At 45.4% G+C, this 23,992-nt stretch overlaps 1 protein-coding gene across 1 annotated transcript in view; it reads right to left on the minus strand.

The window, feature by feature from the left end:
- Positions 1-12,425: 12,425 nt before the first annotated feature.
- The window catches only part of CFI (complement factor I), a 28,114-nt gene continuing 16,547 nt past the window's right edge, over positions 12,426-23,992 (minus strand). The window contains exons 10-15 of the mRNA XM_030564573.1: positions 23,863-23,901; positions 21,804-21,907; positions 19,825-19,931; positions 17,021-17,298; positions 15,174-15,275; positions 12,426-12,885 (exon numbers count right to left, since the gene is read on the minus strand). Coding sequence (XP_030420433.1) covers positions 12,668-12,885; positions 15,174-15,275; positions 17,021-17,298; positions 19,825-19,931; positions 21,804-21,907; positions 23,863-23,901 — 848 coding nt within the window. The 3' untranslated portion in view covers positions 12,426-12,667. The remainder of the gene's footprint in view (positions 12,886-15,173; positions 15,276-17,020; positions 17,299-19,824; positions 19,932-21,803; positions 21,908-23,862; positions 23,902-23,992) is intronic.

Consider the following 23,992-nt stretch of genomic DNA (forward strand, 5'->3'; position numbering starts at 1 on the left):
ATGTCAAATATTTGGTGTTTTAGTGGGTTAGCAAAAACCATTTGTTAGAGCTGGCTGAATTTACAATCTTTTTAAAATGTTTTGATTGTATGGGGGAGGCAATTACAGTCACGTGTTTTGCAGGAAAATGGTCCGGGTTTTCCAACCAGCTGCATCACTTATACATTGAGTGCAGTGGGAGAAAGAACAAGCCCTGCGTTCTGACAAATCAGCAAACCTTAGTATTTCATCAGTCGTGCTCCTCTGAGCAAACACTACTTCCCAAAGCAGAGGTACTATGTTTTGGGCAAATCATGTTTGCCTCATTCACTTTCTCAATCTTTCTTGTTTAAACCATTCTTTAATTGAATAATTGGAGCGGAGACAGACTCTGTAGCTCAGGGGTGAAGGCAGTCACTGGAGAGGTGGGACTCCTCTGTTCAAATCCTTTCTCTTCATGAGGTGGCAGGGGAATTGAACAGGGATACTCTCACATCCCAGGTGAGTGCTCTAGCCACTAAGACTAAAGGTTATATGGGGTCCTGTTAGCCATTTTGTGTGGAGCTAGGCAGCCTAAGCCATTCTTTCAAGAAACAACTGAGGTACTTAAGCTACCTGACTCCAGGAGAGATGTTCCTGGTTGTGGATCATAAGCAGAGATTGGTGGGGTGCCCCTCCCCCCCACAGCCCAGATTTAGGCACCAAACTCCTTGCAAAGAGCAGGAATTAGGGTGCAAACCTCTGATACGCAGCTTCCTGCATGGTGCATTGACTTTTGTGGAGCCCATTCTCAGGTGTTTATCTTTCCCCATGTATTGTATAGAGAGTCTAAGTGCTTAACTCAGGCTTTGTGACTTTTCAAGGCTCCTAAAAGTTAGATGTTGCAACCCTCGTCACTGAAATGCCTATGTCTCTTTTTGGATCTGAGTCTAAGCCCCTTTATGGATCTGGGTCTTCCCATATAGGATTTAACCATATCCACTTGCTTAAATACTTTCCTGAATGCTTTCCTGAATTGGGAACCAAATTAGGAAGAAGATAGGGAGCTGTACATCCCTTACTTTGACAATGTCCTTATGTGATGGAATGCACCCCTGTATTCACACCCTAAACACTGTTTGTAGTAATCTTTGTAGGAAGTTGTGACAGAGTCCACCCACCTTTTGTAGGGAGGGACTTTCCCAGGAAGAGGGTGAAAAGTCTGCATTTAAGCTGCCAGCCCCCTCTCCTGTGGATCAGGTTTTAAGGGAAACCTGGGGGTCAGGTCTTCTGGAGGAGGGGGTCCATCCAGCTGACCTGTTGGGAACAAAAAATGGGGTGCCCAAAGGGGTCCAGAGCACCCCATTGAAACATGTTGTTCTTGCTACACTTGTAAGAGATGAAACTCTCTCTCCAAGATAGGAGCAGGAAAGTCTCCGCATGGGTGGAACTTCACCAGGGAGTGGGGTCCAGCCCCGAGAAATTCCAAAGGGAGGGGCCGAGGGCAGGCATGGTGGTTGTAGTACACCCCTTCCTGGCCAAAGACCCAACCACATGCCCGAATTGGAAGCCTTCTACAAAGAGGCAGAAGAATCTGCATCAGAGGATCTACCAGAGGGCACAGAGAATTGGGAAAATGCAATAGCGCTAAACAAGTCAAATTGAGTGAACGAAGCCTGTCCACCATAGATTTGCTGTTAACCTTGTGTCTTTTGCTAATTCACCTATGGGATAAAACAAGAGTTCATACTTGTGATAAACCCTTTAAAGATGTGGGACATACCTGATGTGTGGAAGAAGCTGTTGCCCATGCTAGGGATGATGACGAGACAGCCCCTTTCAAGCCATATCTGTAAAGAGCACCAAAAGCATTACAGGCCCATGCTGCTGTGTAGAAGGGGAAACTGAGGCACACTGCCTCATGGCATTGGTGGCTAAATGCCAAGACACCTCCACTTTAACAGATATTGCTGCCTGCATTCTGTTAGCAATACTATACTCCAACCTGTTTTCAGGCATCTGGGGACCAGGAATCCCAAAACGGGATAGAACCGCTAGGAATGACATCACATGGTTTCAAGGTACTGAAAAGGAGTGTGACCAAAGACTAAGGCCTTGGCTACACTCACACTTTACAGCGCTGCAACTGGGGTGTGAAAAAACACCCCCCTGAGCACTGCAAGATACAGCGCTGTAAAGCGTCGGTGTAATCAGGGCAGCAGCGCTCGGAGCTGCTGCACGCTACACCCATAAGGGATGTGGTTTACATGCAGCGCTGGTAGAGCTCTCTCCCAGCGCTGCCGCTCTGACTACACTCACACTTCAAAGCGCTGCCGGGGCAGCGCTTTGAAATTCCAAATGTAGCCATACCCAAAGAGAAATTTTACAGGTACTGGCTCTGCCATGGACAGTGTCCAAGTCTCTGGCAGTAAGTTCAGGGGGAGGGTGTGACAGTGTATCCCATAAGGCTTTATGGGGGGTGCTTATAAATGTACATATGATATAACTGGAATAGAGTTTTGCTGCATATGCTATGTAACATATCTCTGTAAAGGTTATTATCTACTAGTTGTATGCAGGCACCATTTGTGTTATCAGAGTTATGAACACTGGCTGTATAATTGCTTGATTTCTAAGTAGTCTTAGTTAGAACATTTGATCACTTCTTGGGAAAGGAATGTACTCAATCAAGAAACATTTAACAGACAAAAGAGCTTGGAAGACTCCAATACACATAAGAAGTCTAACTGAGGACATTCAAGGTAGCATGTGAGTAATGACAGCTGCCTACAGATCCTGAGTCATGCATGGGCATGTGACTTGCCCATGTGATTCCAAATCTCCATTTTGTGACTGGATTCTACACAGGGTGAGGAGCGGATCTCCACCCACAAGAGAGAGGGCTTGGCTACACTGGAGAGTTGCAGCGCTTGTGGTGGCTTTACAGCGCTGCAACTTATTCACCGTCCACACTTGCAAAGCACATACAGCGCTGTATCTCCCTGGCTACAGTGCTGCATGTACTCCACCTCTGCCTGGGGAATAACGATTGCAGCGCTGGTGATGCAGCACTGCTCCGCCAGTGTGGCCACCAAAAGCGCTGTTATTGGCCTCCAGAGGTATTCGGAGGTATCCCAGAATGCCTGCTCAGCCACTCTGCTCATCAGTTTGAACTCTACTGCCCTGGCCTCAGGTGACCCGCCCTTTAAATGCCCCGGGGAATTTTAAAAATCCTTTTCCTGTTGGCTCAGCCAGGTGTGGAGTGCAATCAGTGAATCTTTCCAGATGACCATGCCTCCATGTGCCAAACAAGCCCCAGCATGGAGCAATGGCTAGTTGCTGGACCTCATCAGTGTTTGGGGGGAGGAAGCTGTGCAGTCACAGTTGCGCTCCAGCCGTAGGAATTATGATACCTTTGGGCAGATATCAAGGGCCATGCTGGAACGGGGCCATGATCGGGACGCGGTGCAGTGCAGGGTTAAAGTGAAGGAGCTTCGGAGTGCCTACTACAAAGCTCGCGAGGTAAACCGTCGCTCCGGCGCTGCCCCCACGACCTGCCGTTTTTACAAGGAGCTGGACACCATACTTGGGGGTGACCCCACCGCCAATCCGAGGACCACAATGGACACTTCAGAGTGGAGGAAGGAGGGGGAGGAGGTAACCAAGAGTGAGGGTACTGGGGTCGGGGGAGACACCCCAGAGTCCCAGGAGGCATGCAGCCAGGAGCTCTGCTCAAGCCAGGAAGAAGGTAGCCAGTCGCAGCAGCCGGTACTTGGTGAAGGACAAGCAGAGGAGCGGGTTCCCGGTAAGCGGCTTTTATTTTCAGGATGGAAATGTTTTGGGAGAGGAGGGAGGGTTAGCGCTGCATGCATGCATGCCTAGATGTGGAATAGCCCATTGATGTGGTCTATCATGTTGTGGTAATCGGCCTCGGTAATCTCTTCAAAAGTTTCAGCCAGAGCGTGGGCAATGCGCTTGTGCAAGTTTATAGGGAGAGCCACTGTGGTCCTTGTCCCAGGCAGGCTAACGCATCCGTGCCACTGTGCCGCGAGGGGTGGGGGGACCATTGCTGCACACAGGCAAGCTGCATAGGGGCCAGGGCGGAATCCGCATTGCTGTAGAAGACCCTCCCGCTCTTCCCAGGTGACCCGCAGCAGCGAGATATCTTCCAGGATTAGCTCCTGTGGAAAATGTTGGGAGAGTGTTCAGTGTAGGTGCCCCCTGCAGCTGTTTGCTTTCCCCAACGCACAGAAACCCCTGCACAGCCCTGAAGCAATCAGTCCCCCTTACTCACCATTTCGGGGCTCCTGTGGGTTATGTGCGCTCTCTTTGGTATGGGAAAATTATGCTAAAGTGAAGACTGTAAACTCCTTCACTGTGTGGGAATAACTGTCTGAGATATAAACAATGCTGCCTCTGTTAACTGTTGCCTTTTTTGCCTTTCCACAAGCGACCTTGACTTCTCGGCTGCCCGTGTTATCAACAGCTCAAAGACTCCCAAAACCTGCAGAAGAAGCCGTGAAAAAGCAAAGACGACCTGCTGAAAGCAGTTATGGATCACTCTGCCAGAGAGAATAAAAAACTAGAGCGAAAGGGAAAGCAGGATCCGCCAGAGAAACGCAGCGGCCAGGAAGAAAAGCACAAAGCAGCTGAGAAGCATCCTGGTGTGCCAAGCAGACTCTATCCAGGCGCTCGTAGCCATGCAGGCAGAGCAGTACCGCGCCGGCCCTGCCCCCCATCCCAAAGCTCTTTCCCTTGTGCCCCAATGTCAGTTCCAAACCCCCTTCCCCAGCATCCAGGTTCTTACCTCCACCAGCTACCTCCAACACCTGTACGTTCACCAACCAGCCCTGAGAACTACGACCCTTACCCTCTGCACTCAACCCCCATCACCATGCAGTATAGGCATCCTGAAGTGCAGCAGTCATTGCACAGCACTCCAGACAGGACATATTCAAACCTGTGACTGTACAGTTCACCACTTCATCCCCCTGCCCTTTTAGGTTCCCAAAATGTTGTGTGTCTGTCAATAAAGTTATTTTCTTTTCAAGAAATGAATTCTTGGCTTTGAAAACAGTCTTTATTATTGCAGAAAGTCAAAGATACCGTGGCCCAGGAAAGAAACAGGCACTGCAAATCAGCTTAGGAAAAACAGATTCCTACTAACATTGTAAGCACTGCACTTCACTCCCGTGCAAGGCACCAAACATTACTGTTGGTTTTCAGCCTCAAATTCCTCCCTCAAGGCATCCCTAATCCTTGAAGCCCTGTGTTGGGCCGCTCTAGTAGCCCTGCTCTCTGGCTGTGCAAATTCAGCCTCCAGGCGTTGAACCTCGGAGGACCATTCCTGACTGAATGTTTCACCCTTCCCTTCACAAATATTATGGAGGGTACAGCATGTGGATATAACCGCAGGGATGCTGCTTTCCCCAAGTCTAGCTTCCCATACAGAGATCGCCAGCGCCCTTTTAAACGGCCAAAAGCACACTCCACAGTTATTCGGCACCGGCTCAGCCTGTAGTTGAACCGGTCTTTGCTCCTGTCAAGCTTCCCTGTATATGCTTTCATGAGCCAAGGCATTAATGGGTAAGCGGGGTCTCCAAGGATCACAATGGGCATTTCAATGTCCCCTACTGTGATCTTCCGGTCTGGGAAAAAAGTCCCTGCCTGCAGCTTCCTGAACAGGCCACTGTTCCGAAAGATGCGTGTATCATGCACCCTTCCAGGCCAGCCTGTGTTAATGTCAATGAAATGCCCACAGTGATCCACAAGCGCCTGGAGAACCATAGAGAAATACCCCTTCCGATTAATGTACTCGGATGCTAGATGGGGAGGTGCCAGAATAGGAATATGCGTCTCATCTATCGCCCCTTCACAGTTAGGGAAACCCATTTGTGCAAAGCCATCCATAATGTCCTGCACGTTCCCCAGAGTCACGGTTCTTCTTAGCAGGATGCGCTTAATGGCCCTGCACACTTGCATCAAAACGATCCCAACGGTCGACTTTCCGACTCCAAACTGGTTCCCGACCGATCGGTAGCTGTCTAGGAGTTGCTAGCTTCCAGAGTGCAATAGCCACTCGCTTCTCCACCGGCAGAGCAGCTCTGATCTCGTGTCCTTGCGCCGCAGGGTGGGGGCGAGCTCAGCACACAGTCCCATGAAAGTGGCTTTTCTCATCCAAAAGTTCTGCAGCCACTGCTCGTCATCGCAGACTTCCATGACGATGTGATCCCACCACTCAGTGGTGTTTTCCGAGCCCAAAAGCGGCGTTCCATGGTGCTGAGCATTTCCGTGAATGCCGCAAGCAATGTCGTGTCGTACGTGTCAGGCGACTCGCTATCATCGTCGGACTCCTCATCACTTTGGAGCTTAAGGAATAGCTCAACTGCCAAACATCATGTGCTGGCAAGACTCGTCAGCATATTCCTCAGCAGTTCGGGCTCCATTTCCCACAGAAATCGCGCTGCACAGAAACCGTTGGGAGAGTCACAATGGCGCCAAATATGGACAGAAAAACAGGGACTGCTAGGATGTGAAGCAATGCATCACGGGGCATTGGGACAGGAAGCAGAATGACCCGCACCCTTCCCACAACCCACGGTGCCAAAATGGGACGAGGTGCTCTGTGGGATAGCTGCCCATAATGCACCACTCCCAACAGTGCTGCAAATGTGGCCACACTGCAGCGCTGGTAGCTGTCAGTGTGGCCACACTCCAGCGCTTTCCCTACACAGCTGTACGAAGACAGCTGTAACTCCCAGCGCTGCACACCTGCAAGTGTAGCCAAGCCCAGAGTCTATTTAAACCTCTGGGAGACTCATAGACTCATAGACTCTAGGACTGGAAGGGACCTTGAGAGGTCATCGAGTCCAGTCACCTGCCCTCATGGCAGGACCAAATACTGTCTAGACCATCCCTAATAGACATTTATCTAACCTACTCTTAAATATCTCCAGAGATGGAGATTCCACAACTTCCTTAGGCAATCTATTCCAGTGTTTAACTACCTTGACAGTTAGGAACTTTTTCCTAATGTCCAACCTAAATCTCCCTTGCTGCAGTTTAAGCCCATTGCTTCTTGTTCTATCATTAGAGGCTAAGGTGAACAAGTTTTCTCCCTCCTCCTGATGACACCCTTTTAGATACCTGAAAACTGCTATCATGTCCCCTCTCAGTCTTCTCTTTTCCAAACTAAACAAACCCAATTCCTTCAGCCTTCCTTTATAGGTCATGTTCTCAAGACCTTTAATCATTCTTGTTGCTCTTCTCTGGACCCTCTCCAATTTCTCCACATCTTTCTTGAAATGCGGTGCCCAGAACTGGACACAATACTCCAGTTGAGGCCTAACCAGCGCAGAGTAAAGCGGAAGAATGACTTCTCGTGTCTTGTTTACAACACACCTGTTAATGCATCCCAGAATCATGTCTGCTTTTTTTAAAACAGTATCACACTGTTGACTCATATTAAGCTTGTGGTCTACTATGACCCCTAGATCTCTTTCTGCCGTACTCCTTCCTAGACAGTCTCTTCCCATTCTGTATGTGTGAAACTGATTGTTCCTTCCCAGGTGGAGCACTTTGCATTTATCTTTATTGAACTTCATCCTGTTTACCTCAGACCATTTCTCCAATTTATCCAGATCATTTTGAATTTTGACCTTGTCTTCCAAGGCAGTTGCAATCCCTCTCAGTTTGGTATCGTCCGCAAACTTAATAAGCATACTTTCTATGCCAACATCTAAATCGTTGATGAAGATATTGAACAGAACCGGTCCCAAAACAGACCCCTGCAGAACCCCACTTGTTATACCTTTCCAGCAGGATTGGGAGCCATTAACAACTACTCTCTGAGTACGGTTATCCAGCCAGTTATGCACCCACCTTATAGTAGCCCCATCTAAATTGTACTTTCCTAGTTTATCTATAAGAATATCATGCGAGACTGTATCAAATGCCTTACTAAAGTCTAGGTATATCACATCCACCGCTTCTCCCTTATCCACAAGGCTCGTTATCCTATTAAAGAACGCTATCAGATTAGTTTGACACGATTTGTTCTTTACAAATCCATGCTGGCTATTCCCTATCACCTTACCACCTTCCAAGTGTTTGCAGATGATTTCTTTGATTACCTGCTCCATTATCTTCCCTGGCACAGAAGTTAAACTAACTGGTCAGTAGTTTCCTGGGTTGTTTTTATTTCTCTTTTTATAGATGGGCACTATATTTGCCCCCTTCCAGTCTTCTGGAATCTCCCCCGTCTCCCATGATTTCCCAAAGATAATAGCTAGAGGCTCAGATACCTCTTCTATTAACTCCTTCTATTAACCCCTCCATTTTGTCTTCAGCTGGCTAAAGAAGAAGCCTCTCCACCACCCCAGGATACTTAAAGGAAACTGGAACAAAGAACAGTAACTACAGGGGGTGTGAGTGATTGCTGGACCCCGGCTAAAAGGAGTTTAGCCTGTAAAAGGGAACATTCTGGAACTGGTGAGGATCTTATCTGTATTCAGTTTGATTAGACATAGATTTGCACATTTTATTTTGCTGGGTAACTTACTTTGTTCTGTCTGTTACTACTTGGAACCACTTAAATCCTACTTTCTGTATTTAATAAAATCACTTTTTACTTATTAGTTAACTTAAGAGTATGTATTAATACCAGGGGGAGCAAACAACTGTGCATATCTCTCTATCAGTGTTATAGAGGGCGAGCAATTTATGAGTTTACCCTGCATAAGCTTTATGCAGGGTAAAACGGATTTATTTGGGTTTAGACCCCATTGGGAGTTGGGCATCTGGGTGCTAAAGACAAGCACACTTCTGTGAGCTGTTTTCAGGTAAACCTGCAGCTTTGGGGCAGGTAATTCAGACTCTGGGTCTTTGTTGAAGTAGACAAGAGTGTCTGGCTCAGCAAGACAGGGTGCTGAAGTCCTAAGCTGGCAGGGAAAACAGGGATAGAAGTAGTCTTGGCACATTGGTTGGCCACTCCCAAGGGGGTTTCTGTGATCCAACCCGTCACAGAAATATGCCTTTTGAGTCATCATTTGAAAACTCATAACTTGCTGATCGGTAATATAATACAATGCATATAGCAACATTATGTGTAAAATTATGAACATAAGCTGAAGTCATGACTGATGAGTGGGGGAGAGACTAAACCAGTTTCTTAAAGACAAAGGGAAAACTAATGGCCCCCTCAAGGTGTCAACAAAGCTGGTAGGCCATTATCTATCAAGTGGCCATCCTTTGGCAAGAAAGGGGGCAGGGACAAAGATCTGGACCTGAGCAAAGGTCTCCTTCATTCATAGCACGAGGTCTCCTTCATCCACCAAACCTCCTGTCTCTTGGTTCTCATTGGAAATAGTTTTTCAAAGAGGGACTGAAATTATAAAAAGGAGGGGCAAACATCTCAAGAGGTGCCCTCCCTTCCCTGTCCATCTCACTGTCCACACCTGAGAAGACAAAGTAAACAGCCATTGGACTCTAGGGGAGGGATCCTGACCTGAAAGTCTGGACAGTAATACTGTTGGAAGCATGAGGTGAGACACTTTCCTTTGGAGCTAGGCACTAAACATGTTACTTTTATTTTCTTGTAAGTATTTCTGACTTGGATGCCTCATTGCTTGTACACACTTAAAATCTGTCTCTTTGGAGTTAATAAACCTGTTTCATTGTTTTACCTAATCCAGTGTGTTTAAGTTAGTGTCTGGATAACTCCATTTAAGACAGTAAATTGGTATACGTTGTTCCCTTAAAGGAATAATGGACTTAATATTTTTGGATTATCCAGAAGGCTGGGCAGTACTAGACATACATTTATGGGGGGAAATCTGTTGGTGTCACTGTGCAGTATAACCATGGCTGGTGAGAGCCACAGTGTAACCCAAGTGTGGTTGTCAGGCTACAATTACACACAGACGCTTAGAGTGTGACTTGCATAGGCACTGAGTTTCTAATCTACCTGGGGGTGCTCCACCCCCGCTCTGCCCATGTCCTGCCTACACTCACCCCTGCCCTGCTTCTTTTCACCCCTATCCCACCTCTTCCCTGCCCAGTTCTGCCCTTCCCCCAAGCACGCTGCACCCTCACTCCTCCCCCCAGCACCTCCTGATGCCATAAAACAGCTGATCTGCAGTACGTGCTGGGAGGCAGGGGAAGGCGATGATTGGCAGGGCCCGCGGTGGGCAGAAGGCGCTGGGGAAGGGGGAGGTTCTGGTCGGGCTGCCGGTGGGTGCTCAGCACCCACCATTCTTTTCCCATGGATGCTTCAGCCCCCGCGCACCCATTGAGTCAGTGCCTATGGAGACTTGCATGCTGGAAAGCTGTTTATGAGAGCAGCCCCGGTGGGGGCTACTACCAGGAAGGTATTGTAAAGGTAGGGGTTGCGGGGCAGGGGTAAGACAGTCCCTCACTGGTCTGGATTGCACCCTGGGATGTCAGACCTTGCAAAACAAATTCATTCATTTGTGATTCTATAAGATAGTGGAAAAGGGATGAAAATAAGAAGTACAGTTTAAATCAGGTGGTTATGAATTCGCTCCAAAATGTCTGAAAGGAGTAATGTCTCATTAGAAGTAGCTAATGCAAACATTTTCACTAATCTCCAATTACATTCTAAAATGTTTTAGGGACTCTGTAGTTCTCTTTGAAATAGTTCCAATAGTGATTAGCAATTTAATGTTTAGAGCATACCTTTAGCCCTAGAGCCAAATTCTGTCTCTCTTGGTTTGGCCAGAACACAAATGCCCACTGTTGTTGGCCTGATTTCAGGTTTGCCCTGGATCCAGGCTTATCTCTTTGTACAAATTATTCTTTGCTAGAGATAAGAATATTCAGCATGGAATGGAGTTGCCTCAGGCCAGGCCACAGTCAGGGATGCTGCCCCAAGTTTTTATAGTGAGGGTGCTGAGAGCCATTGAACCAAACTGTAAACCCTGTATATAATGGAAACCACTTCAAGCCACAGGGTGCAGCAGCATGCCCAGCACCTCTAGTTCCAGCACCTATGGCCACAGTGCATATGTATTAAAAACATGCAGCGCATGGTCTATCCTCTAGGTCTGAGGTGGGCAAACTATGGCCTGCGGGACCGTCCTGCCCAGCCCCTGAGCTCCTGGCTGGGGAGGCTAGTCCCTGGCCCCTCCCCCGCAGTCACACCGCCATGTGGGCAGCACTCTGGGCAGTGGGGCTTTGCACTCCTGCAGGGCAGCGTGGCAGCATTTCTGGCTCCAGCCAGGTGGCGTGGCTGCAAGAGCGGCATGATAAGGGGACCAGGGGGTTGGATAAGAGGCAGGGGGTCCTGGGGAGCAGTCAGGGGACAGGGAGCAGAAGGTGGTTGGATGGGGTGGAGGTTGGGGGGGGCGGTCGGGGGATGAGGAAAAGGGGGGTTGAATTCGCATGGGAGTCCCAGGGGGCCTGTCGGAGCAGGGGGGTTGGATAGGGGGTGGGGTCCTGAGGGGTGGCTAGGGTTGGGGTGGGTCTTAGGAGGGGGCAGTCAGGGGATAAAGGGGAGGTTGGATGGGTCGGAGGTTCCGAGGGGGGCAGTCAGGGAGTGGGAAGTGTGAGGGGGTCAGATAGGGGGTGGGGGCCAGGCTGTTTGGGCACAGCCTTCCCTACTCAGCCCTCCATACAGTTTTGCAACCCTGATGTGGCCCTTGGGCAAAAAGTTTGCCCACCCTTGCTCTAGGTTCTGCTTGAGAATGCCCATCTGTATCATCACGTACATGCAGGGGCGGCTCCAGGCACCAGTGCTCCAAGCGCGTGCCTGGGGCAGCAAGCCACGGTGGGCGCTCTGCCGGTCGCCGCTAGGGCGGCAGGCAGGGTGCCTTCAGTGGCTTGCCTGTGGAGGGTCCACTGGTCCCGCGGCTTCAATGGACCTCCCGCAGGCGTGCCTGTGAAGGGTCCGCTGGTCCCGTGGCTTCGGCAGACCTCCCGCAGGCATGTGCTTGGGGTGGCAAAATGTCTAGAGCCATCCCTGCATGCATGTAGAGCACAAGAAGTCCTGTAGAGCAGACTTCTTGTAGGAGGAACCAGAATTGAGTTAGAACCCTCCTGCTCTATGCTCCCTTTTTGTTAATGGCCCCTAGTGCAGTATCTGATCCTGTACCCATCGAGATCCATGACAAAGTTCTCATGGACTTCATTTGTGTGGGATCAGACCCTTACTCTCCCTCTTGGCTGATGGCATCCTTTGTTTACATTAGTGTTTCATTCCTCAGTACCTGGCGCTGGTGGAATGTATTAGTTTGAGTGTCTGTTTTAAGGCTTTGAGGAATTCCTTGAGGTTTGTGATGATACTCATGCTGGTATGACTGACTGGATTTCTTGCTGTACTTACTGCTAGGTTCGAACAGTTATGCTGAAAGCAAGAAATAATAAAATTAATACATAATTTTCCATTTTAACAGCCCATCCCAATGCACAAACATGAAATGTAATATCCCCCTCCCCCCCAAAAAACAGATGTTTTAATTTTCTCATAGTATGCATGCATTTATTAGGGAATCTTGCAGTGAACTAATTTCAGTACAAAACACTTTCCACAAGAATCATTACATTTATAGAACACTAATAACATTTTCAAATATTTGTTTAAACATTTCTGCCAAAAATAGCAAGTACGTAATAAAACTGCTGATTCTAAGGTAGAACTAATCTTCCCTTTTGTGTGCAGGTACTGCAAATGTAGTATTTAGGTTCCAAAGCTTCACACATTGTATAGAGAAATAATGGACCTTCCCACATGACGGCTAATCCAATCAAAGTATTTGGCTACTTTTGTGTAAACTCCAGGGTATCCTTGAACTCCACAGTTTTCACCCCAACTCACAATACCCCACACGAATGCCCTATTATTTGAATCCATACAGACCAAGGGTCCTCCTGAGTCACCTTTACAGGAATCTATGGAACCATCAAAGGTACCTGAGGCAAAAGAGGGAAAACACCAAGAAAAATTTGTTATATGCATGTTTTTCCTATTGTGAAAACTGCAGAACTTATTTTCAAAAATCATAGATGGCCAAATTCTCCTCATTATACTAGTATAACCTTCACTCAGTTACTAGACAGTAATTAAAGTTTTATACCAGAGTATCAGAGCAGAATTCAGTCCATTGTATTTTATATTGTTTCAAAAGTAATCTACAGAAAATGAACCAAAATAAGCACCAAGCATCCTTTTTAAGTGAGTATAGTGGTTCTGAAAAATAGATCACGTGTGAAGAATGTGAAGATACAATAACGCAGCACCATTACCACAGTACTAGAGCATTACCAATAACTTTTGCTGTTCTCTTAATAAGAGGACGTCTCCATGCATATCAAAATGTGGCCTCTCATCTGAATTTTCTCAAGAAGTGCCAGCTGTTGCCAGGGCCAGCTCTGGCTTTTTTGCCTCCCTACGGAAAAAAAAGAAAAAAGGGGGGGGGGGGAAAGGGACAGCCGGAGCGGCAAAGCAGGTTAAAAAAAAAACATGGCGCGGCCTGAGCAGCAAAGCGGCGGGGGAACAAAACAAAAAAAGCGGCGCGGCTGGAGCACCAAAACGTGTGTGTGTGGGGGGGGAACACGGCACGACTGGAGTGGCAAAGCGGGTGTGGGGGGGAACTCAGCATGGCCGGCAAAGCAGGGGAAACAAACAAACAAAAAAACCCTACAGGGCAACGGGAGCCATGGTGCAAGGGGATTCCCTGTGCTGCAGAGTGCGCGCCCGGTGTAGTGGAGGGGTGGCGGAGGGAGCAGGGGGGAGAGAGAGAAGGGGGGCGGGCCAGCGCTTCAGCCAGGGCGCTCACCACTTGGCCCCTCCCACCACGCCGCCTGCTGGGAGGGCTTCGCGCCGCTCCAGTCGGCGGGGAGGGAAGGATGCGGTCTGCCCTGCTGAGTTTGCTGCAGGGTGCTCCCCTCCTCATGCTGCCGCCCCCTACAGGGCAGCCAGAGCAGAAAAAAAAAAAAAAAAGCGGCTGTTCAGCCCTAGGTTTGGGAAGAATGCCGCCCCGTAGAATCTGCCACCCTAAGCACGAGCTTGCTCGGCTGGTGCCTGGAGCTGGCCCTGGCTGTTGCTGATTGCGGTGGTGTGTTTTGTGATATGGACAATGAAGTGTGATGGCCAGCCATACACTGATTGATTATGCCACCGTTACTCTACTCATGCTGGTGGGTACATACTCTCACAAGTAGCAGTGCTCTGTTCCAAAACCAGATTGAAAGTTTGTGTTTGCTTTGGGGAGAGAACGCTTCCCCTTTTCTTCTTGATGTCTAGGAAGTTGATTAAGTTCTCTAAAAATTCATCTTTGATTAATATCGTAGGCTTTTATACTGCTGCCCATTGCTGCAATAGGTGATTGCCTTCCACATAAAAGTACTATCAGTTGAAAAGTATGGCAGACCTAGGAGATAACATGAGTTCCACAGGACCCAATACCTTGCAGGCATCAGACTGAATTCTCTCACAGCTTAAATGGACCACTTTTCACAATTTTTTTTTAAGCATTGCCTTTGCTTACTTGAATTAAAGGAGGGACAGAAACATCTATCATATTAATTGGTTACATATTAAATTTAAGAAATCTTGTGGCAATTCTTCTAGTAGCTTGAAGTTAAGATTTGGAATTCAAGGCTCTAACTTCAGCTTTTGGAACGGTAGCCTAGAGTGCTAATGCTTTCTGATCAGGTTTGATGATTTCTTCTTTTAAAAAGTTGGTAATGTCTTCCAGGGGACAAAGAATGATGAGTGGAAATGACCTGATCCAACAAAGTGCTTAAGCATGTGAATAGTTAAATTAAATTCAATGGGAATGCTCACGTGCTTTAAATTATACATGCACTTAAGGACTTTGCTGAATCCGGGCCAAAGACAGTAAAGGCCAGATTTTCAATGGACAGTAACCCACTTGTGCACATAACATATCTCACATAATTGGATGCTGAAATTTGCATGCATAATCACAGTCATTGCATGTAGTCATGATAACTGCATTTGCAAACATAGCTGTGTAGTTGTACATGCAGGTTGGTACTAAAAGTCTGCATCACTTTATAGCAGATCTAGCAAGAGCATTTTGGCTCCTAACCACTTTGCTAAGAGCTTCACTATGGTTTCTAGTTTACTGTATTTCAGAGTTATAAGAGAGCACTGGGTGGTAGGACTTCAAATATTCAGGGAGGTGGGCTTGATGATGACACCAGAAAGAAATAATAGTGATGGAATTACTTGCCTGCACATTCCATTTCATTAAAAAAGCGCTCTTTATAGATATCTGAACAGTTTGGAAATAAATTAACGTTGCCCCATCGAAGAACAAATTGTTTGGTATAACCTAAAAAGAAAAGAATAGGACCTTTGAATTTGAAATGCATTTTAGATACATTGTCACAAATCAAAACTTTCATACTTGTTTTCCTGACTTAATATAACCTATTCTGTTATATACAATACATAATTTAAATGCATGCATATTTTCTCCATGCATGTAGTGCAAGCACATCAGCCAGATAAAAGCAGTACTATTTAACTACAGAATCACACACAGCAATTACATTTTCTAACACATTTTTAGCTAATCCCAGTTCTCGATCCCCTATTTGTTTCCTCGTTATCTGTCGGTGCTTGCAATTTATAGACTACACAATATGACAAACAGTGGTGGAATGCCTTTTGTATTTTCTGTGAGGAGGGGAATCTTCATCTAGGCAACCTCATTTAAGGGAGGATATTAGATATATCTGGGAATATCAGAATCCTTAAAGAACTAAATACTGGCCACACTCAAGACTTAATTTTGTTCAATTTCAGTCTGACACTCAGGGGGCCTCTAGATAAAAATGTCATGCTCCCAAACTAGCTCTTCATCTTGGCTTCCTAAATAGACCAGCATCATAAATCCTCATGATCTTGTTCAGAGTAGACAACTCTTGTGATAGCTTCCAGTATTTTCAATGTTTAATTATTTTTTCAAGGCAGCAGAAATCTTTCCTCCTTTCTTTCCTATCTTTATTTCCCCTTTCTCTTGATCACTCTTATATCGTCCTTTTTCTTTTCTTTCTTTTCACAAGAGAAGGGCTGCTAGATGACCAAGTCACATCCTATCTTGTGAACAAACTATGCTTTTTTGTCCCTCAACAATATTTTATAGAGCATAGTCTCTTTTGTACCGTTTTAATCACAGGCCACTTACAATCAAAATGGAAATTGGTTTTCTAAGTGGAGTGTTACTAGAGGGTAATATAATTGTAGCAGTTTTAAATGTAGCTTCCATGCCATTCACCATATGCTATTAATCAACTGCCGTAATTCATGAGGGAAACGATCGCATCTTTGGCAAAAAGAGAGCTCATTTAAAATGTCCCAGTGTTTTTACACTCCTTGGAGGACTGGAGCACAGGGCAGCATCTCTGTATGGCTGAGGTCCGAGAAAACTAATAAAGAAAAATAGGCAGATTCAAACTTTTCAGGATCCCTGAGACACACGTCCAGGTCTTTACCCCATGCAGATTGGCAAATAAGTGATCAAAATACACCATTCATCTGTGCAAATCAGTCAGGATACAGAGTTTTACTTACAATTTTTCTTAATCCTGCCCCCCGCCCATCACTGCAGTACCTTGGCTGCCAAGCCTGGCTCTCCTTACTACCATGTTTTTTGCCCTCTTTCTCTTTCCCCTCTGTTCCATTCAGCTTTGCTTTCCCTTTATGTATTTCCTCCCCTTCACTCCAACAATAATATCCTCCTCTTCACTTCAACCTTAAGTGCCTTCCTCACTCCAGACCAATTGTAAAGTTTTGGTTTTGCGTTTATAAATAAAACATGCTACAAATAGACATTTAACTAACATGACTTAGTTGATCACTTTACATGTATGTTGTATTCCTTCCCCACCTCTTTCCATATGTTTTTGTTTTGTTTCTTTTTAAAATTTATTTAGATTGTAAACTCTCTGGGACAAGGACTGTGTCTTCCCAGCAGTCTGTACAGTACTTAGCACAGTGAGGTACTGATCCAGATGTGAGCCTTTGGGCACTACCATCATATAAAGAATTCATTATAAACTAAAAATCAAATACCTTCTGCTAGTCCCCAGCCGGAAACCTTGCACTGATGTCCATATCTGAACAAATATTCTGACCAAGGAACACAGGCAGGTATGCTGTATGCTAGTGAGCATGGTTTTCCTTTGTCATTACTTTTCATCTCCAACAAAGCAATGTCATTTTGATAATTTGAGGCATTATAGTTTTCATGAATTATCACTTGGTTTAATCTAAAAGTATCTATCTCTTGATTATAGAGGATTGTATCTAATATTCCGGTCCATATCCGATACTGATTAACTCGACTTTTTCTGTAAAAGAAATGTCAATTTTATTTTGTTAATCAATAGAAGCACAAGTGTAAATCCTGGCTTGCTGTAAGTGTTATGCCATTTGGCAATTCATCAGCATTTCTGTAGAACAATAATAATAATACTACACATATTAAGTATTACTACTCCTCTGCCCAGGGCTTTCTGAACTGTATCAAATGTGGGGACAGATGCCACTTATTGTATAGTGATGTATCTGACATGGAAAAATAATTTCATAGGCCAAAATATATTGTTACCACTGCCTCAAGGGGAACATTAGGGGGATCGTGCATCTCTGGTTGTGCTCTAGTACACAGAGGTACTGTGGTACAGACTTCTTTCTCCTCACCCCACTCTGGTGGAGGTATGCCCAGACCACTCCCTGGGCCAGAGTGGAGAGAATGTTGGAACCATCACCTCCTTCTCACCATTCATTTGTGCACCCTTTGGGGAAACGTACACTCCCAAGGGGCACACACAGAGAATAGTTCCTGTTGTCCCTCTCTCCCCCACCGGTCCAGTGAAAGATTACAACCTGCCCTTTAATGCATGCTCTGCATTTGATGTGGGCAACAGGGACTTTTTCTGTTACTACTCCAGCCCAAAACATCCTGCCTTCTGTAATTCTTCTGCTATAGGTTCTGTTTTCCTGCATCACCTATGCATTATGTAATTTAGAACTTCATGTAAAATGTAGGAGAGAGACAGAAACTGTCTTCATGCATTTATACATGTTATGGTCATTGAGCCCATGGGAGTTCTGCCATACGGTTTCAGTGAGAGCAGGGTCAGACCAATGACCCAAGAAACACCACCAATCACAGCAAGCAACTGCATAGATCTCCTTATCTTTTCATCTTCTAGATATAAATGCACATCAACAGTGACACTTCCTTATCAGTAAATAAAATCTTAAACAAATAAAATATGCATCTGGGCTGAACAAATTATATGAACAAGAGGATTTAAAAATATATATATGGATGAATTTATAGTGCACAACCTGCCAGTTAAATTAAATGGTGACAATATAAAGCTTACATTTGCCCTAAGTTGTTTTTCTGCATGTAAGAGAAAGGAAGGGGAGAGTTTTGACTCAAGGAATTTCCTGTTCATTTATCAATCAGGTGTATGTGTCAGGCTTTTGTTTTCCCCTCCCCCAATTCTCCCCACACGTCTGTGGAACAGACAGGAAATTCAGCTCCCAAAACAGTAGGTACCCTGAAGAGATGTCCCACAGTAGATCATAATCCCCTTCATACCTCCCCTACTGATTTCTCTCCCCTCCACTGGCTGTGTACTAATGCTGCTGCAAGCAGTTTAGCTGCAATAATCATAGACTGGATTCCTGGAGTGAGAGTCTGTGCTGCACTTCAGAGGTGCAGCATTGAACCTGCAGCCAAGGGAGAGTGGGGCATTATGGGGCTTTAAGACTAGAGGAAGCTGGTGACAAAGCCACTTGGGCTGCAGGCCCTAGACCAGGGGTAGACAACCTATGGCACAGGTGCCAAAGGTGGCATGCGAGCTGATTTTCAATGGCACTCACACTGGCCGGGTTCTGGCCACAGGTCCGGGGGGCTCTGCATTTTAATTTAATTTTAAATTAAGCTTCTTAAACATTTTAAAAACCTTATTTACTTTACATACAACAATAGTTTAGTTATATATTATAGACTTATAGAAAGAGACCTTATAAAAATGTTAAAATGTATTACTGGCACATGAAACCTTAACTTAGAGTGACTAAATGAAGACTCGGCACAGCACTTCTGAAAGGTTGCCGACCCCTGCCCTAGACTATGCAATTCCCTTCCTCAGGAATAGCAGACCTAACCTGACCGCCTTTGGGACAAATTGCAAGATCCATCCTTTTGCCATAACCTATAATGAAGAGAAAAAGCACTCAAACCCTCTCAACTGTCTGCCTTTGGAAGAAGGGAAAGAAGAGTAATTTAGGAGAATCTGGAAGCTGCTCTACTTGCATGAGAACCATGCAGGAGAAGGCAGAATAGCCTTAAGATTTTCTTTAACTCACACTTGGCTTATCTTGCTCCTGAAAAGGAGAAGAGAATTCAACTTTATAAGAAGACCACTGATTATGGAACTATGTAATTTTGATACCATAGTGATCTTTACTGTCTAAATGCCTACATAGACAGTATTAAAATGCAGGAAAGGCTTTTCAGACATTAAGAAGGACCCCATCTGGAAATCCTTTATGATAGAATCAGTGAACATGCTGAGGGACTGAGAGAGCTTGAGGGAGTCTGATGTGATAATACTGACTGGGCTGAATCTACCCAACAACACTAAGAATTTAGGAGCTGAGCACGGATATTGGTGTTCAGACTCTCTCCTGGGTTTTTGGTTTGTTTCATTATAGTAATTTTTGGTTTGCTGACTTGTGCAACTCTGTATTTTTCCCTCTATGCAACTGAGAGCAAAAAAGCAGATGAGAAGTACAAGAACCTATACAATGTTTTCTGTACTTTGCAAGCAAATTGTTTCTAGAATGATTTTTACCTGACACAATGTGCAGCAGTCAGAATCCAACAGCCACCGATATAAATTCCTCCACAGTTCACTGTACCACTACCCTCTCTAATTGCCACTTGCCAAGGGAATTCACCCTATAAAAAAAATCTGCATGGTTCATGTGATAGGATCTGACCCTATATGATCAAATATAGTATGTGACTGTATCATTAGGCACATTATGCAGGTTTTAATTCTGCTTTGACAGGATACTCTTTCTAGCTACAGTATTCTGCTAAATTATTTGCTCCAGTTTTTGCTGGTGTCACTTCACTACGCCACCCACTCCACAGTGCTCCATTACATAACTCCAAAGTACAGTTTGCATCTCTTTAAAATGGTGCAGTATGAAACTTGTGCAGTTGTTCAAAATACTACTAGTAGTTTTACAGCTAGCATCTTTATTCTCTTATCTTAAAAAAAGGGGGAATTAAATGCAAAAATCTCAGAGTGCATATTGGAGCCAATCCTGTGACATACACTCAACTTCCTTTGAAGAAATAAACTTTCTATTCAAGCCTTAACTATTGCTTTTCCTGACATCTTTGGGTAAGTCTACGCTTCAAGCTGGGGGTGTGATTCCCAGCTCAAGGAGACATACTCACACTAGCTCTGATCGTGCTAGTGTACTAAAAATAGTATGCAGTTGTGGTGCCATGATGGGCTAGCCACACTGAGTACATGCTTGTGTGAGACCACAGGCATGTACTTGGGTGGCTCGTGCTGGCACAGCTACATTCTACTTTTAGTAGGGCTGTTAAGCGATTAAAAAAATTAATCGCGATTAATCACGCTGTTAAACAACAATAGAATACCATTTATTTTAAATATTTTTGGATGTTTACTACATTTTCAAATATATTAATTTCAATTACAACACAGAATACAAAATGTACACTACTCACTTTATTTTTTATTACAAATATTTGCACTGTAAAAAACAGAAAAAATTCAGTTCACCTGATACAAGTACAGCAGTGCAATCTCTTTGTCATGAAAGTTGAACTTACAAATGTAGACTTATGTACCAAAAAAACTGCATTAAAAAATAAAACAATGTAAAATTTTAGAGCGTACATGTCCACTCAGTCCCACTTCCTGGTCAGCCAATCACTCAGACAAACAAGGTTGGTTACAATTTGTAGGAGATAATGCTGCCTGCTTCTTGTTTACAATGCCACCTGAAAGTCAGAACAGACATTCACATGGCACTTCTGTAGCCGGCACTGCAAGGTATTTATAAGTGCCATGTGAATGCCTGTTCTCACCTTCAGGTGACATTGTAAATAAGCAGCCGTCAACATAAACAAACGTATTTGTCTTAGCAATTGGCAGAATAAGATGTAGGACTGAGTGGACTTGGCTCTAAAGCTTTGCGCAGTTTTGTTTTTGAGTGCAGTTATGTAAAGAAAAAAATCTGCATTTGTAAGTTACACTTTCATGATAAAGAGAGTGTACTTCAGTACTTGTATGAAGGGAATTGAAAAATACTATTTCTTTTGTTTATCACTTTTACAGTGCATATGTTTGTAATAAAAATAATATAAAGTGAGCACTGTGCACTTTGAATTCTATGTTGTAATTGAAATCAATATTGAAAATGTAGAAAAACATCCAAAAATATTTAATACACTTCAATCGGTATTCTGTTGTTATAGGTGTGATTAATAGCGATAATTTTTTTGAGTTAATCGCGTGAGTTAACTGCAATTAATTAGCTGCCCTAATTTTTAGTATACTAACTCAATTCGAGTAGCAGGGCTATGTCTCCTTGAGCTGGGAATCAAACCCCCAGCTTGAGTGTAGACTTACCCCTTCTGTTCAAAATTGCAATCTCACAAACTGATTAGGTTTCTGCACTGATTATACTTTAAGCCAATACTTCCATTGGTACATCAAGGTGCTGAAAAACTAAAGACAACAATGCCAATACACAACTTATCAGACTAGGTCACTTTTGTTGTCACCTTTTTAGCAGTGTTTCCTCCTATGATTCGCTTCCGTCGAGTTACTGGGTGGTTTGTAACACCACACTTCAACTGAGGCAACAAGGTCTTTAATGTTTTCCTTTCTTTAACAAAAAGGAAAGAGCATGTAATTTAAGGAACACAGTAATTTTAATCAAAATGAGTTTTGTTTTTTTTAAATAATTTGATTTCTATGGCCATTCAGGGCAAGATTCACATAGGGACTTAGGCACCTGCCACCTAGTGGAATTCACAGCCTGCTGTTCGGTGCCTAGTATACAATGCACGGGTAGAATTAGGCACCCAAGAATGGAATCGACAAAAACCAGCAAGCTGAGTCGGGGAGGTGGAGTTCGGGCACCCTAAACCAGCATTAGGACAGTGGTGCCCAAACTTTTCCTGTCATGTCTCCAATTACTAGTAATGGAATCTGTCTGCGCCCCCTGCCCCATTACTACACAGTTGGCTCAGCAAAGGAGCTTGGGCTAAAGGTGGAGCTGGGGGCTGAAATGGGGCTAGAGAGGGAACGAGGACAGAGCTGGTCTGGGGTGGGAGTTAAGCTGCGGCCTAGAGTGGTGCTGCAGCCCGGCCCAGAGATGGGCGGGTTGGCGCTCCCTCCGCACCCTCCATGGGCCCCCATAAACATTCCTCCACGCCCCTCTACAGGGGTGTTCCCCACAGTTTGGGGACCACTGCATTAGGAAGTTCAAGGAGAGGTGTTGCCTGAGCTCCACCCCTCAAAAGGAGCTTGGGATCCAAATCCAGATCACAGGGAGGCACCAATCTCTGCTTGGGAATCACAGCTGTGAACACTCTCCTGAAGTTAGACACCGAAGCCGTTTCTTGCAGAAGGAGGTATTGGTGGCTGTGATCTGGTGCACATGTTGCAATGCTGCTCACATTTGGACCAGCTTCCCTTCCGTCATGATGGAGGGGAGGCCAGGCCAAATTTGAGTGTGGTGTGATGCAACCCTGTGCGCCAGGTCACAACACCACTCACTTGAGACTGATTTTTTTTTCAGTTAGTGGGCAAATCTGCACTGGCAAAAGAACCAACCAAACAAAAAATAAAACACAAAAGAACAACTCCCCCTGACACCCTTACTAATTTGGGCCCTAGGAATGTTAGGTGGCAACTGAATGGGGGTTTTGTGAATCCCAATGAACGTTGGACCTAGGTGCCTAACTGCTAGTGAATCTGGCCCACAATTACCTCAGTAATTGTAGAAATTCAACATAGTAGAAACTGGAGACTGATTTAAATTTTTGTTGAAAATATGACATCTGTGAGAAACTCTGCACGCTGGGTTCAGGACAAGAGTAACAAAGAATCTAGGGCCACAATTTCCTATGGCTCTTTTTGTTTTTAAAATCTTGTATAGCTTAGATCAGTGATTTTTAAACTTTTTTTTTCTGGCAACCCAATTGAAGAAAATTGTTGATGCTTGTGACCTAATGGAGCTGGGGCAGAGGGTTGGGGTGAAGGCTGTGGGGTGGGGCTGGGAATGAGAGGTTTGGAGTGCAGGAGGAGGCTCCAGGTTGGGGGGCCTCTGGGCAGGGGATTGGGGTGTGGGCTTACCTTGGGTGACTCCTGGTCAGAGGCACAGCGGGGGTGTTAAGGCAGGCTTCCTGCCTGTCCTTGCACCACGGACCACGCTGCACCCCAGAAGCTGCCAGCAGCAAGTCCAGCTCCTAGGCAGAGGTGCACAAGTCCGCGTGGCTCTTGCCTGCAGGCACTGTCTCTTCCCTCCCCCCACCCCAGCTCCCATTGGCCGGGAACTGGGGAGCAGCGTGGTGTCAGAACAGGTAGGGACTGGCCTGCCTTAGCCAGGCAGCACCGCCATCGGGACTTTTAATGGCCCAGTCGGCAGTGCTGACCAGAGCCGCCGTGACCCAGTGCCTTACATTGCGCGATCCAGTACTGGGTCGCGACTCACAGTTTGAAAACCACTGGCTTAGATAAACAATGTAAATGCTCAGTTGAAAAATGCCTGATTGCTTTTGAAAGTTCACTCTATGACATGGTATCCACCTAGGCTGGAGTTTTAGTGAAACTTACCTTCATCCATATTAGAATTTGGGACGATGACATGTTGTTCTGTAGTAAAATAATAAATATTAGTACCCAAATATTTACAAACATTTCCAGTTACCCTAGCACTTAAACATATGTTTTTATGTCAAAATAA

The sequence above is a fragment of the Gopherus evgoodei genome, chromosome 5, assembly GCF_007399415.2.
Source record: "Gopherus evgoodei ecotype Sinaloan lineage chromosome 5, rGopEvg1_v1.p, whole genome shotgun sequence".
Classification (NCBI taxonomy): Eukaryota; Metazoa; Chordata; order Testudines; family Testudinidae; genus Gopherus; species Gopherus evgoodei.